The sequence below is a fragment of the Stegostoma tigrinum genome, chromosome 7 (assembly GCF_030684315.1).
Source record: "Stegostoma tigrinum isolate sSteTig4 chromosome 7, sSteTig4.hap1, whole genome shotgun sequence".
In the NCBI taxonomy this organism is placed as follows: Eukaryota; Metazoa; Chordata; class Chondrichthyes; order Orectolobiformes; family Stegostomatidae; genus Stegostoma; species Stegostoma tigrinum.
The window spans coordinates 54736114-54750852 of NC_081360.1; the positions used below are offsets into that span (position 1 = coordinate 54736114).

A 14739-nucleotide genomic window follows, 5' to 3' on the forward strand; every position below is an offset into this window, starting at 1 on the left:
CAAGCAGCATCAGAGGACCAGGAAGGCTGACATTTCAGGCCTAGACGCTTCTTCAGCCTGCTGCATTCATCCAGCTCTACACCTTGTTATCTATACCTTCCACCAGATCATTTATGTATGTCACAAACAACAGTGGTCCCAACACGGATCCCTGTGGAACACCACTGGTCACAGTTCTCCATTTTGAGAAACTCCCTTCCATTACAACTCTCTGTCTCCTGTTGCCCAGCTAGTTCTCTATCCATCTAGCTAGTACACCCTGGACCCCATGAAACTTCATTTTCTCCATCAGCCTACCTTGGGGAACCTTATCAAATGCCTTACTTATGTCCATGTATATGACATCTACAGCCCTCGCCTCATCAATCAACTTTGTCACTTCCTCAAAGCATTCTATCAAGTTGGTAAGACATGACCTTCCCTGCACGTAACTATGCTGCCTTTCACTAATAATCACATTTTCTTCCAAATGTAAATAGATCCTATCCCTCAGTATCTTCTCCAGCAGCTTCCCCACCACTGACGTCAGGCTCACTGGTCTATAATTACCTGGATTGTCCTTGCTACCCTTCTTAAACAAAGGGACAACATTAGCAATTTTCCAATCCTCCGTGACCTCACCCGTGCTCAAGGATGCTGCAAAGATATCTGTTAAGGCCCCAGCTATTTCCTGTCTCGCTTCCCTCAGTAAACTGGCATAGGTCACATCCAGACCTGGGGACTTGTCCACCCTAATGCCTTTTAGAATACCCAACACTTCCCACTCCCCCCTCCATGCCAACTTGACCTCGAGTAATCAAACATCTATCCCTAACTTCAACATCCGTCATGTCCCTCTCCTTGGTGAATACCAACGCAAAGAATGTCACTCATTTTCTCTGACTCCTGGCGTAACTTCCCTCCTTTGTCCTTGAGTAGGCCAACCTTATCTCTAGTTACCCTCTTGATCCTTATGTATGAATAAAAAGTTTTGGGAGTTTCCTTAACCCTGGCCCCTACTGGCCTCATCGTAGAGAAACAAATCAGTGGGTGAGATCTGGCACAAATTACATTGGTAACAGCTATGATACATTTGTGGATTGAGGGTGGTATGATCCGACCGAGGTCTTCAGTGCATTCTTGGAAGAAACCAGTTGCACAAAAGTTGAGCAAAGCTATCACCTTGACAGCCACTGGGATAGAACAGCCAGCCATCCCTTCACATTGCAACTCCCCCTTCAGCAGTTGACACGTTCTGTGGACAATATACCAGGACATCCACAGTGTATGGTGATGCACCTCATCCAACTGGAGGAAATAGTATTGAGGATGATACAGTCTGCACATCCTGTATCTCCTGTGTACCCTGAGCTGTGGTGTCGTCTTGTGGAGGCTGTTTGGTAGCCACTGATGATTCTTGCTGCCCTGGGGCTTGTTGGCACATCTGTTCCTCCTCTGTTCAATGCTTCTGTTTCATCATGGCCTAAACTTGAATATCTCAATAATTATTTGTTGTTGGTAGGCAGGCAGTCTTTTGGGCTTGATGATAGCATTCTGTTAGTGGAGAAAACCACTCATGGATTTACTGCATGGTAATCTTGTGAAACAACCGGCTTTAGTTGCTCAAATTTTTGAGGCATCTTCCCCTTCAAGGGTCACCTGAAGAAGACAAGATACCACTCGGGGCAAAAGTGATGGATATTGTCCTTTTAATGAGTTTTTGAGATATACAGTCAGTGATAATTTAATCAGAGGAGTTAATATCTCACATGATAATTTTAATAACCCCTATCAAGTCCTATTGATGTCAAGTTTACATGGTAAGCAAGTAGCTAGGGCTCCAGTCATTAGGTTGTCAATAAGATTGATCTCATAGCACATAGGAATGAGAACATGCATATTGATAATTGAGCGTAAGCTTTCAGTGGATATTAAGGAAGATCCAATCGGCAGATTTCTGAACTAAGACTTTGAAGAAAGGAAGCTTGTCTGAATGCTGTATTTGTGTGATACTTCTGAGAGGAGGATGAAGTTTATTAATTGTTTAGAAAAATTCTTTGGAACTGCAAATTTAAATGTTGTAATTGTGTCCCCCAACAGGTTGGAAATGTGCAAAGGGTAGAAGGTTAGTAATTATCCCGTTGAGGACTCATAGTGAGTCACGGTGCTTCTCATGGTGACCAATGAAGATATTAGCAAGAGTTGCGCATAGAAGGGATCACAGTCTACGTGGTCATAAATAATGAAATTGAAACTGAACTTGATGAACACAACTTAAGATGCCAGTGGTATGTGTATATTAAAATAGCGCAAATGTCAATAGCTTCTTTGATTGGTACATGAGAACGTGATCTAGTAATGTCAAAACAGTGTATGCAGAAAAATTATTTAGAGCGGTTTGCAAATGTTCACACAACCATTTGGCCACTTCATGTTGTGCAGAATCAGTACAATACAGATAAGTAAGTGTCATCATAGATAAAATCTAAAAGCCTTTGAGAACATAACTTACTACCTTGTGGTCTGGATATTTGAGTTTAAGAATTCTCGTTTTCCTGTCCATATTCTTTTTCCATACGCAGTATTTTTGTTAAGTCATTCATCCTTTAATGTCTTAAATATGATTGAGTGTGTGTTTATTTTGGTGTTTGAAGAGAGGAAGTCTAAATGCATAATAGTAGATTAGAGATTTATTTTCTTATCTTGTTAAAATAAGTGTGTAACAATAAATAATTACTGATAAAACCTGATGTGGATTGCCGCCATCCTGAGAAACCCTCAGTCGGGCATGTTGGCCATTCGTTGGTCTCATTGGGATTTTGTAATTTATACATTTTCTAACAGCTTTCAGAACAGTAGGGCACAACTATTGGGGCACTTTTTCTCAGTTGAGTCATGACAAAAGTTTTTGATTTGCTGGTAAGTGTTTTTAATGATGATAAAGTAAGATTGACTGTGGAGTTAGTGTAAATGGTAATGGATAAAAGGAAAGCAGTCAGATTTCTCATACTAATACAAGATGGCGTTAAAAACAAACAGCTAAAATCATCCTGCAGTTGGAACAGGTATTTCTGATGGATTTACAGGCTGTAACAAAAGCCAGCCTGCTGGAATTCACAAATAAATTAGAAATGGAATTGCCTGCCAGAGCTAAGGCGGCAGAATTAATTGAAATATTGGACCAGCATCTGGGAATGGTGGCAATACAGGAAGGATTGAGTTTACAGAGTGGCAAGTCACTTGAGGTAGCAAGGATTCAATTACAGCTCATGCAGCTTGAACACGAAAAAGAATCGAGGCAGCTTGAGATGGAAAAGGAATTTTAAAAAGCGGAAGATCGAGATGAATAAAATTGAACATGAATTTCAGAGCAGAGAAAGTGAAATAACAGTAATTTCAAGAGTTAGAAAAGAAGGAAAGTAAAGAGATGGAGGATGCCAGCTTCAAATTATGCAGTGAGAAAGGGACTTCAAATACCAATGAAAGTGCTAATGAGGAAAGGGAGACGTTTTTATGTCATTTAAGAAAATAGTGAGTCAGATCAGTCGGAGGAAAACTGGACATGGCTGATGCAAAGCAATTTGAAAGATTCAGCACATTAAATTTTAATGCCTCACTGTCAAATGAAGTTTCTAATGATTACTCTTTTCTTTTTTTAAAAAAAAAGCCTTTCTGAAGCCTATTAGTTTATTCCTGAGCATAACAAAGTTTTGAAATTTAGGAAACAGCCTGTGCAAACTTATATTGCATTTGAAAGGGTAAAGCAAACTACTTTTCGATGCAGGCATTAGGAGTAAATACCATGTTTGAATCTCTTAAGAGAAAGTATTCTCTGGAAAGAACGTAAAATCAAAACTGCCTTTTGATATACAAGAACCCATGTGGAAGCCCACGTCGGCAACTGCCAGACTGGCAGCAGTAATGACTAATAATTGAGTCGTTGAGGTTAAAGCACAGAAAAAGGCCCTTTGGCCTATCAAGTCTTTGGTCAAAAACAAGCTTCTAACCCCATTTCTGATGAAGGGTCTAGGCCCGAAATGTCAGCTTTCCTGCTCCTCTGATACTGCTTGGCCTAATGTGTTTATCCAGCTCTACACCTTGTTATCTCTAATTTTTATAATCCCATTTTGCAGCACTGGGCTCATTGCACCATATGCCTTAGCATCACAAGTGGGCATCTAATTCCTTCTTAAATATTATGAACTAATCCAGAAAGCCACAGTTTTTTTCATAAACCCCAAGTGTTTGCATTAACCCTAAGTTACCTAAGTCTTTCCATTGTAATAAAGTGGGACAAGTTAGTTGTAGATATTGGAAGTTGTGTGAGAACCTGAAGGGACCAATTGAGTTTCATGCGAATCAATGATCATCATGGTGATCTCATTGGGTTTTAATGTACTTTTCTGGTGACTTTGGAGAGGTAGGGCATGGTTATCGGTATATTTTCCCAGTTAACTCATGATAGGACATTCCAACAACTGATAGACCGTACCAAACAACGCACCTCATTGACAATTCAGTGAACGGCACGATGATCACACTGAACCAGCCTGTGTTTGAAAGCCGTAGAAAAGTATGTTGTACAGTGTCGGATAGGGGGTGTGTCTGGATGGGACGCTTTTCAGAGTCGGTATGGATTTGTTGGGACAAATGGCCTGTTTCTGCACAGTAGGGATTCTATGGATTCACATTTAGATGTGATTTTATTAAAAATGACGATCTTCAGTGTGCTAATAGTTTCACTGCATGTGCAAGAACTGTATGTATTAATAATCAGATCCTGTTTTTGGTAGGCAAGGGGAATTTGTACATGAGATAATGGGAACTGCATATGCTGCAGAATCCAAGATAATAAAATGTGAGGCTGGATGAACACAGCAGGCCCAGCAGCATCACAGGAGCACAAAAGCTGATGTTTCGGGCCTAGACCCTTCATCAGAGAGGGGGATGGGGTGAGGGTTCTGGAATGAATAGGGAGAGAGGGGGAGGTGGACCGAAGATGGAGAGAAAAGAAGATAGGTGGAGAGGAGAGTATAGGTGGGAGGTAGGGAGAGGATAGGTCAGTCCAGGGATGACGGACAGGTCAAGGAGGTGGGATGAGGTTAGTAGGTAGGAGATGGAGGTGCGGCTTGGGGAGGGAGGAAGGGATGGGTGAGAGGAAGAACACGTTCGGGAGGCAGAGACAGGCTGGACTGGTTTTGGGATGCAGTGGGTGGAGGGGGCGAACTGGGCTGGTTTTGGGATGCGGTGGGGGAAGGGGAGATTTTGAAGCTGGTGAAGTCCACATTGATACCATTGGGATGCAGGGTTCCCAAGCGGAATATGAGTTGCTGTTGCTGCAACCTTCGGATGGCATCATTGTGGCACTGCAGGAGGCCCATGATGGACATGTCATCTAAAGAATGGGAGGGGGAGTGGAAATGATTCGCGACGAGGAGGTACAGTTGTTTATTGCGATTCCGCTTGGGAACCCTGCAGCCCAATGGTATCAATGTGGACTTCACCAGCTTCAAAATCTCCCCTTCCCCCACCGCATCCCAAAACCAGCCCAGCTCTTCCCCTCCACCCACTGCATCCCAAAACCAGTCCAGCCTGTCTCTGCCTCCCTAACCTGTTCTTGCTCTCACCCATCCCTTCCTCCCACCCCAAGCCGCACCTCCATCTCCTACTGACTAACCTCATCCCACCTCCTTGACCTGTCCATCTTCCCTGGACTGACCTATCCCCTCCCTACCTCCCCACCTATACTCTCCTCTCCACCTATCTTCTTTTCTCTCCATCTTTGGTCCGCCTCCCCCTTTCTCCCTATTCATTCCAGAACCCTCACCCCATCCCCCTCTCTGATGAAGAGTCTAGGCCTGAAACGTCAGCTTTTGTGCTCCTGAGATGCTGCTGGGCCTGCTGTGTTCATCCAGCCTCACATTTTATTATATGGGAATTTGTACATTGAGCCTTAATGACAATAAAAGGTGTCATGGAAACAGCTGAGCTCACCTGCATTCCCAGGGCAACATCCTAACCAATCACTGAGAACTAAGTTTGTCAGATAACTGGCTTTGCTGCATCTCATTGCCAGTGATGGACCAAACAGATTGCACCCTATAAATTAGTGTTCTTTTAAGTTTTATTTTGCGTTCTAGTCCTAGTGAATGCATAACAAAAAGCTTCAACTTTCCCTTCCTTTTAACAAAATTTAAGTCCTGTATTACCAAGCAATTAATTAATATTTAATCTTGGTGGTATTGTTCTTTTATTTAGAAAAATTCTAAATGTATCAATTTATTAAGTGTGGAATCCACATTTGTCAAGTTTTGCTGTTGTATATTAATGATCTAAGTACTGTATATTTATCAGTGATAACTTTTGCAAATAGTTTGTTATCATATTGCTGAAAGAAAGAATGGACATGTATGTAAAAGCCTCAGGATGTCCCTAATCATTCATACAGCTAAAGAAGCCCTTTGAAATCTGCTTACCTTTGTAATTAGGAAATACAGATGATGATTTGTGCAAAGAAAGGCACATAAGTAGCACATAATAATAACTTTATCACCTGAGATTTTTCAAGCATAAATATTGGCCAAAACACCAGGGCAAACTGACTTGCTGTTCTTTGATATCATTACAAGGGATCTTTTGTGTCCGTTGGAGAGATAAATGGGATCCCAGCTAACATCTCATTAGAAATATAGCACAGGTATTGGTGTGACACTCCCTCAGTACCACACTGGAGTGTAGGACTAGTTCATAGGCTCTGGTCTGGAGTGAATGTTAAGCCACAGTCTTCAGGACTCTGCTTAATAGATTGCACCCTTATATTAATCAATGGATGAAATATTGAAAGTTGGACCAGGTTGTCAAAACGGCTTAAAAAATGTGGCTTTTCAAAACCTTTGCCTTTAATGATAATTTCTTTCCTTACGCAGAAATGCTGTGGTTTGCCCAATTATAGATGTAATTAGCGATGATACATTTGAATACATGGCTGGGTCGGATATGACATACGGTGGCTTTAACTGGAAATTGAACTTCCGCTGGTATCCTGTCCCCCAGAGAGAGATGGACCGCAGAAAAGGGGACAGAACCATACCTGTTAGGTGAGTACTAGAGGAGGATGAGGCAAAATTCTCAAGAAACATCTATGGAAATACTTAGATATGATGTTGGATGTGCTGAGATGAGGAATGGCTTCACTGGTTATACAATATACAAAGAATTGTATTTGAAATATGTCTTGAGAAGGGGTATGTACACTTATTGACTCAAACACTTTAAAACCAAGAAAAAAAATCCATGCTACTTGCCAATTGATTGAAGCTTTAATGTCAGTGAGATGTTTGTCAACAAGACTAATCAAATGATGGAATATTTTGATCAAAATATGTTAGTGTAACTCATGGGTAAGGCAACATTTAGAATATGAAGTGCATTTCTGTGTACTGACCTCAATATAAAACATTGACATTAAACTTGATATTTGATGGAGCTATTATTTTATTCACTTGAGATGTGGGTATCATTGGCTGGTCAGCATTTATTGCCCATCTCAGTGAAGTATTCCAAGGATGATGCAGGGAATTCTCAAAGTTATGAGGACAGCCTAACCAAATTAAATATATGTTGAAGAAAAACAGATTTAAAGGATTTGTAACCAAAGTCTTTAAAACATTGGCAAACATCAACGATTTAGCAGGTTGTTTAACATGTATGTGATCATAAAATTTGGAAGCACCAACATATAGAGTAAACACATTCCTCAAATACTACTACTTACAACTGTGCCCTGACATTGGAATGTCACAAACCATCACAAGCACCGTTACTTCACTTCATCTGCTAGCAGAGGATAGAAGTCTAATTTCATCATATTTGCCTGTAGTTTCGTTGCCTGAGTTTTGTTTATATCTGTTTTATCTGGGTATCAGTGTCCGAGCCTGAAACAGTTGTGGTGTCCTTTGAAATTCTTTAAAAGCTTTTACAAATGTTACAAATGACACAAGATATGCTTTCTGTTTTAGATTTAGAAACCACTGTTAGAAAGCATGATCTAGGCAACAAGTTTCTTGGAAACGTGATCAAGTGTGCACCAAGATTTAATGGATTGTCAGTGACAGAAGAAGAAGAAATTTTGTTCATGCCAAGTTTGGATGCAGCAGTTGTGTTCTGTAGTACTCTCACCCATTTAGATTGAGTTGGGTAAGGCTGAACCATTTTTCAACCTGAATCACCTGAATGCTCTCAACAAGTGTCCCTGCACTTCCAATGTTGCTCTCTTTTCGATATTGCTGGTGAGCTCTGAACACTGCACATGGCCTGTGCAGACAATATAGTAACAGGGTTTCTGCTCTGCCTTAAAGTCAGTCTGTTCTTTAAAGCTAAGCTGCGTAAAAATAATTACAGTATTAAAAATGCTTGCGCATTCTGGTGGCATAGGTGGACAGGAAGAGAGACACCATGGTCCCCAGGAGATCTTCAAGGACATTTGATTAAGGCAATGGGGTAGATGGCCAGGTGAGTAACCCCCTCCCAGCCCCGAGAAAAAGGATGGTGGGGGATGGCTGTAGTGCTGCAAGAAATCTGATGAAAATACGCAGGTGATCTGCGTCACTTGTTGCATTTTTACATATCCACCACATCACTAACCTCTTCTGCTAATCCAACCCCCACCCACAGCATAATATCCCTGACCCAAATTTACCTTGACACACCCACTTCTCATAGTCTCCACATACTTCCAGCAGCTCAGATTTGACAAGCATATCAAACAAATGTGATGTTGCAGAATTACTGACATTCCTGCATTTCCCTTCAGGGATGAGCTGGCATTCAGTAAATGGAAAGCGAGCAGAACCAATAAGGGACAAGGAATCCTTATCTCTCAGGCAGAGATTGTTCCTAGAATTGTAGGGTTACTGTGAGGGACCTCTATTTTCAGAATTGATGAGAACATTCAGAATAATAGTATGTTCTGGAAGTGAGTTTGCTTGCTGAGCTGGAAGGTTAGTTTTCAGACGTTTCGTCACCATTCTAGGTAACATCATCAGTGGGCCTCTAACAAAGCGCTGGTGTTATGTCCCACTTTCTATTTATCTGGTTAGGTTTCTTTGGGTTGGTGATGTCACTTCCTGCATTGATGATGTCATTTCCTGTTCTTTTTCTCAGTGGATGGTAGATTGGCTCCAAGTCAATGTGGTTGTTGATGGAGTTCCCATTGGAATGCCATGCTTCTAGGAATTCTCGTGCATGTCTCTGTTTGGCTTGTCCTAGGATGGATGTGTTGTCCCAATCAAAGTGGTGTCCTTCCTCATCTGTATGTAAGGATACTAGTGATAGTGGGTCATGTCGTTTTGTGGCTAGTTGATGTTCATGTACCCTAGTGGCTAGCTTTCTGCCAGTTTGTCCAATGCAGTGTCTGTCACAGTTCTTGCAAGGTATTTTGTAGATGACGTTCGTTTTGTTTGTTGTCTGTATAGGGTCTTTTAAGTTCATTAGCTGGTGTTTCAGTGTGTCGGTGGGTTTGTGGGCTACCCTGATGCCAAGAGGTCCGAGTGGTCTGGCAGTCATTTCAGAAATGTCTTTGATGTAGGGGAGCGTGGTTATGGTTTCTGAGGCCGTTTTGTCTGTTTGGGTTTATTGCTGAGGAATCGGCAGACTCAGAAACCATAACCGCGCTCCCCTACATCAAAGACATTTCCGAAATGACTGCCAGACCTCTCGGACCTCTTGGCATCAGGGTAGCCCACAAACCCACCGACACACTGAAACACCAGCTAATGAACTTAAAAGACCCTATACAGACAACAAACAAAACGAACGTCATCTACAAAATACCTTGCAAGAACTGTGACAGACACTACATTGGACAAACAGGCAGAAAGCTAGCCACTAGGATACATGAACATCAACTAGCCACAAAACGACATGACCCACTATCACTCGTATCCTTACATACAGATGAGGAAGGACACCACTTTGATTGGGACAACACATCCATCCTAGGACAAGCCAAACAGAGACATGCACGAGAATTCCTAGAAGCATGGCATTCCAATGGGAACTCCATCAACAACCACATTGATTTGGAGCCAATCTACCATCCCCTGAGAAAAAGAACAGGAAATGACATCACCAACCCAAGGAAACCTAACCAGATAAATAGAAAGCGGGACATAACACCAGCGCTTCGTCGGAGGCTCACTGATGATGTAACCTAGAATGGTGACGAAATGTCTGAAAACTAATCTTCTAGCTCAGCGAGCAAACTCACAACCAGAACCTCAACCTGAGCTACAAATCTTCTCAAAACTCGATAATAGTATGTTCTCGCCATATACCTCTTAACTGCTGCTATCTGGTGTAATGAGCAAGCTGCTGATGGTGTAACCATAAACTTTCATTCAACACAGCCTACTTTCTGTACAACAACTAACTGTTCTGTATTTTTAATGAACAGCCAGATGTCAAGGTAGAAGAACCTCAAAGAAAGAAAAGACCACAATAGTGCAACATTGAAGGAGCTGACTCAGCCAAGATAGCTGAAATCGGCTTTGGGTGAAAATGTTAGAAGAGACAAATTGTTGCAGAAGAAGAATTTTCTGGGATATGCACTCTGTTGTCCCTGAGGGAAAGCTTTACGAATGCTTCCTTGCTGGCTATACTTAAGGATGGGACAGAGAGGTTTCTTTTTGTTTATCAATGATTTAGGGAATATGGGGACCAGACATAAAAGTGTACCTGGAACCCAAGATTAACTATAATTGTGTGGAACAAGTGAGTAAACTCAATTGGTCATGTGGGCTATTCATTTTCCTATTTTTTGTTTTCTTGTGGATTTGCATACCCAAAAGCTGCCCATTACCTGATCTATGAGATGGCCCACTGTCACAACCAAGGATCATAGAGGAGTCCAGCTTTAACCTAATAGAGGACAATGTGCTGAATTTGCTTCGACTGCAGACTCTGCTTGGTATCCCTGCTGTGCTGTTGGCCAAAGACACTGATACTGGCTCCTCTATAACTGTTGAGGAACTCTGTGTTCCAGTCACCTAGTACAGTGTCATTCCTGGAAGCATGCACCACCACACTCTGGCCAATATACCAAAACACCTCCAAAAATATTTCACAGTACTTGTACACACTTCACATTGTGAAGAGTTTCAAAAATTAAAATTCAGCTCCGATCAGTGCATCTGTGCCATTAAATAATCGAGACTGCAAACCAATTTTACTGTTGCACGCTTCTTTTCTCAGAAGTGGACAACACAGGTATCACCACAACCTGCATTCCCCAAATTTGGAATCCTAGTGCCACATTAGCTGGTTGCAGTGTTTGTCCTCAAAATAATGCCAATTCAGTGTTTTTGGATGCCCTCTGGGGGACACATCAACATGCATCCATGTAAGTTGAGAATGTCCAATGGACCACATGTACACTGTCCTGCAGGAGTACATCCCCTGGGAAGCAAAGTAAATATTTGCAGTGTCAGAATGCGATTCACTTTCACATCTATTGTAATTTTCCAGAAGCTGAAACGTGATATACCTTTCACAAAATCAATGCTTCCTGGTGTGACCAGGAATGTTGTAGATATGCTATATCTCCAAACGTTCTTGAGACTTATGTAATTCTATGATGACATTTCCCTTTGATTGCCTCAAGTTCTTAAAATTTCTCATTTTCAAATCCAACCACGAGTTTGATCCTTCTACCAAAACTTTTTCCATGACTCTTAATAATGAGCCAATCATGAACTCATTAAAATGTCATTTGAACAGTCCAAAACCACAGGATAAAATCGAGATGAATATTTGGGCTACTATTATGAGGGAGTTGGAGCACCAACCTTGAAGTTTTAAAAAGTAGCTCCAAACCCGCACTTGACAGAAGTCTGGCCCATTTGGCTTAATTGACTGTTGATGAGTTCGCCATCAAATTATGCATGGCAGGCTTGTTGCCGTGCTGCTGGCCCAATCAGAATATTGACTGCTCTAAGACTTTCCTGCTCCTGTGATGCTGCCTGACCTGCTATGTTCCTCCATCTCCACACTGTGTTGTCTCTGACTCCAGCATCTGCAAGTCTTGCTATCTCAGAGTGACTTATAACCCCACTGAGAAGCCTCTTCCAAGGATGCCCACCTTGAAGTTGCCCTCTTCTCTCCGGAAAGACCTCAGTGGATCTCTCTCCCACTGTAACCCACTGATGATCTCCTCCACCTGAAGCTCATCAACCTTCCTACTCCTCTGATGCTGCCTGACCTGCTGTGTTCCTCCAGATCCACACCATGTCATCACTGATAGCTCTAATGTCTCAGCAGCACCACTATGAGAGGTGGTCGTTGCTGATGAGCACAAGAGACCGGGGCCTGGCAGAAGTCAAGAACAAAAACAAAAGAGAAAACAGAGGGTCCTTGAGTAGAAACATCTTTTGGCCTCCAGAGAGCTCCGTTATCTTGTCACAGCTCTTTCATTATTCTTTTGAAAAAATTCTTGGGCAACTGCTGGGCTTCCAGCTCTATCTAACTCGAGCCAGGGGAATTGATTGTCTCGCCTAATGCGTATAGCAACAAATAGCTGTTTCTTCCTTTAGCTGAATAAGATCTTTGGTGTGACCATCAGATGTGCATCACAGTGTCTCCAATCTGGGGTCAGGAAATTAACCCATCTGGAATTTGTCACCCTTGTTACAGTGTGCTGCAGAACTTAATTACCGATACTGAAACCTGGATTCATCAAGATTAGATGATGCATATTGTTGGAATATACACTTGCTGGATGCTTTATACAAGTACCCTATGAAAAGCAGGGACTGAATATAGTATGCAAGCAGTTCTTTTAATGGCTTATGTTTACAATTCAAGCAACAGCTTCTTGTCTGCCACAAATATCTCTCATTAGCAAAGAGAACATCTGTAGGATTTATGTCCACAATTGGATCTGTTGAAAACTTGAATGTTCTTTCGGAATGGGTGAGGTGGAGAAGAATAGTCTTGTGCATAAAGTTCGTTTGTAGAGCAGATGAGAAAAAAGGAACCCTTTAACCTGATAGAGTGCCAATCTAAGACCAGAGATAATGGGAACTGCAGGTGATGGAGAATCCAAGATAACAAAATGTGGAGCTGGATGAACATAGCAGGCCAAGCAGCATCTTAGGAGCACAAAAGCTGATGTTTCAGGCCTGAACTCTTCATCAGAAAAGGGGGATGGGGAGAGGATTCTGAAATAAATAGGGAGAGAGGGGGAGGCGGACTGAAGATGGATGGAGGAGAAGATAGGTGGAGAGGAGAGTAGTGGGGGCGGCGGAGGTAGGAAGGGGATAGGTCAGTCCGAGCAGGACAGGTCGAGGGGGCGGGATGAGGTTAGTAGGTAGGAAATGGAGGTGCGGCTTGAGGTGGGAGGAGGGGATAGGTGAGAGGAAGAACAGGTTAGGCAGGCGGGGACGAGCTGGGCTGGTTTTGGGAAGCAGTGGGGGTGGGGAGATTTTGAAGCTGGTGAAATCCACATTGATACCATTGGGCTGCAGGGTTCACAAGCGGAATGAGTTGCTGTTCCTGCAACCTACAGGTGGCATCATTATGGCACTGCAAGAGGCCCAGGATGGACATGTCGTCTAAGGAATGGGAGGGGGAGTTGAAATGTTTTGCGACTGGGAGGTGCAGTTGTTTATTATGAAGTGAGCGTGGGTGTTCTGCAAAGCGGTCCCCAAGCCTCCACTTGGTTTCCCCAATGTAGAGGAGGCCACACTGTGTACAGCGGATACAGTGTACCACTTTGGCAGATGTGCAGGCGATCATCTGCTTGATGTGGAAAGTCATCTTGGGGCCTGGGATAGGGGTGAGGGAGGTGATGTGGGGACAGGTGTAGCACTTCCTGCGGTTGCAGGGGAAGGTGTCGGGTGCGGTGGGGTTGGAGGGGAGTGTGGAGCGAACAAGATTCAGTTGACCTACTTCAAAGTCTAGCGTACGTTATTGTAAGCACTGTGCTCCAAACATGAAGTTGGCTTTTCTGGTTGGCAATCAGGACAATGTTATTGGGTTCCTCAGGGAGTCTTGGGCCTATCCATGTTGTTGACTATGTTTGTTAGCCTCCTAACTGGCTATCTTAGTGCTCTCCATCTTGTTAATGACAGCAAGGGTTTTCAGAGGGTAAATCTGAACTCCAGCAGCACCTTTAGAAAGCATGCCGTCCGTCTCACAGTCTGTTTGAGCAAAAATAGTTTCTCCCTATTTACTTTGTCGAGAATGTTCATGACTATAAAAACTTCTATAAAATCTCCTCTTAGCCTTCACCTCTGTTAGGCAAGCTTATCAGCTTTGGAAATCATTCCTAATAATGACAATGTATCATCCCTGGAGCCATTCTCGTAAACTTCTTATACATTCTCTCCAATGTATTCACATTCCTTCCTATAATATAGCCTGAGACATTAACGTAATACTGTGGCTGAGGCATAATCAGTGTCTTATATCAGTTCATGAACTCCTTGTTCTTGTACCCTATTCTTTGTATGAAGAGAAATAAACAAATAAGGGGGTCCAAAAATGTTATGGATACTGGGGTGAAGAGGCAGCCCCTCCACAAGACTACTGTCAAATAACTTCAAAATGAAAATGGCAGGCGAGTGAGGTCTGTGGTTCTAACTTAGAGGAGGTCCTCAAGTATGGAATCAGCAAAATAGGGGTCTTGGCTTCGTCAATTTATCCCAGTTGGTCACTGAATGTTTTGAGCTAATATGTTGACAGGACAGAAGGAAGTATAGTTGG

At 42.5% G+C, this 14739-nt stretch overlaps 1 protein-coding gene across 7 annotated transcripts in view; it reads left to right on the forward strand.

Annotated features, from left to right (window-relative positions):
• The window catches only part of galnt13 (UDP-N-acetyl-alpha-D-galactosamine:polypeptide N-acetylgalactosaminyltransferase 13), a 406679-nt gene that overhangs the window by 223593 nt on the left and 168347 nt on the right, over positions 1–14739 (forward strand). For 6 of the 7 annotated variants that reach the window (XM_048533834.2, XM_048533835.2, XM_048533836.2 and 3 more), the window contains exon 6: positions 6906–7076. The exons of the other annotated variant lie outside the window; for it this stretch is intronic. In XM_048533834.2, the coding sequence (XP_048389791.2) occupies positions 6906–7076 (171 nt within the window). The remainder of the gene's footprint in view (positions 1–6905; positions 7077–14739) is intronic. 7 annotated transcript variants of the gene reach the window in all.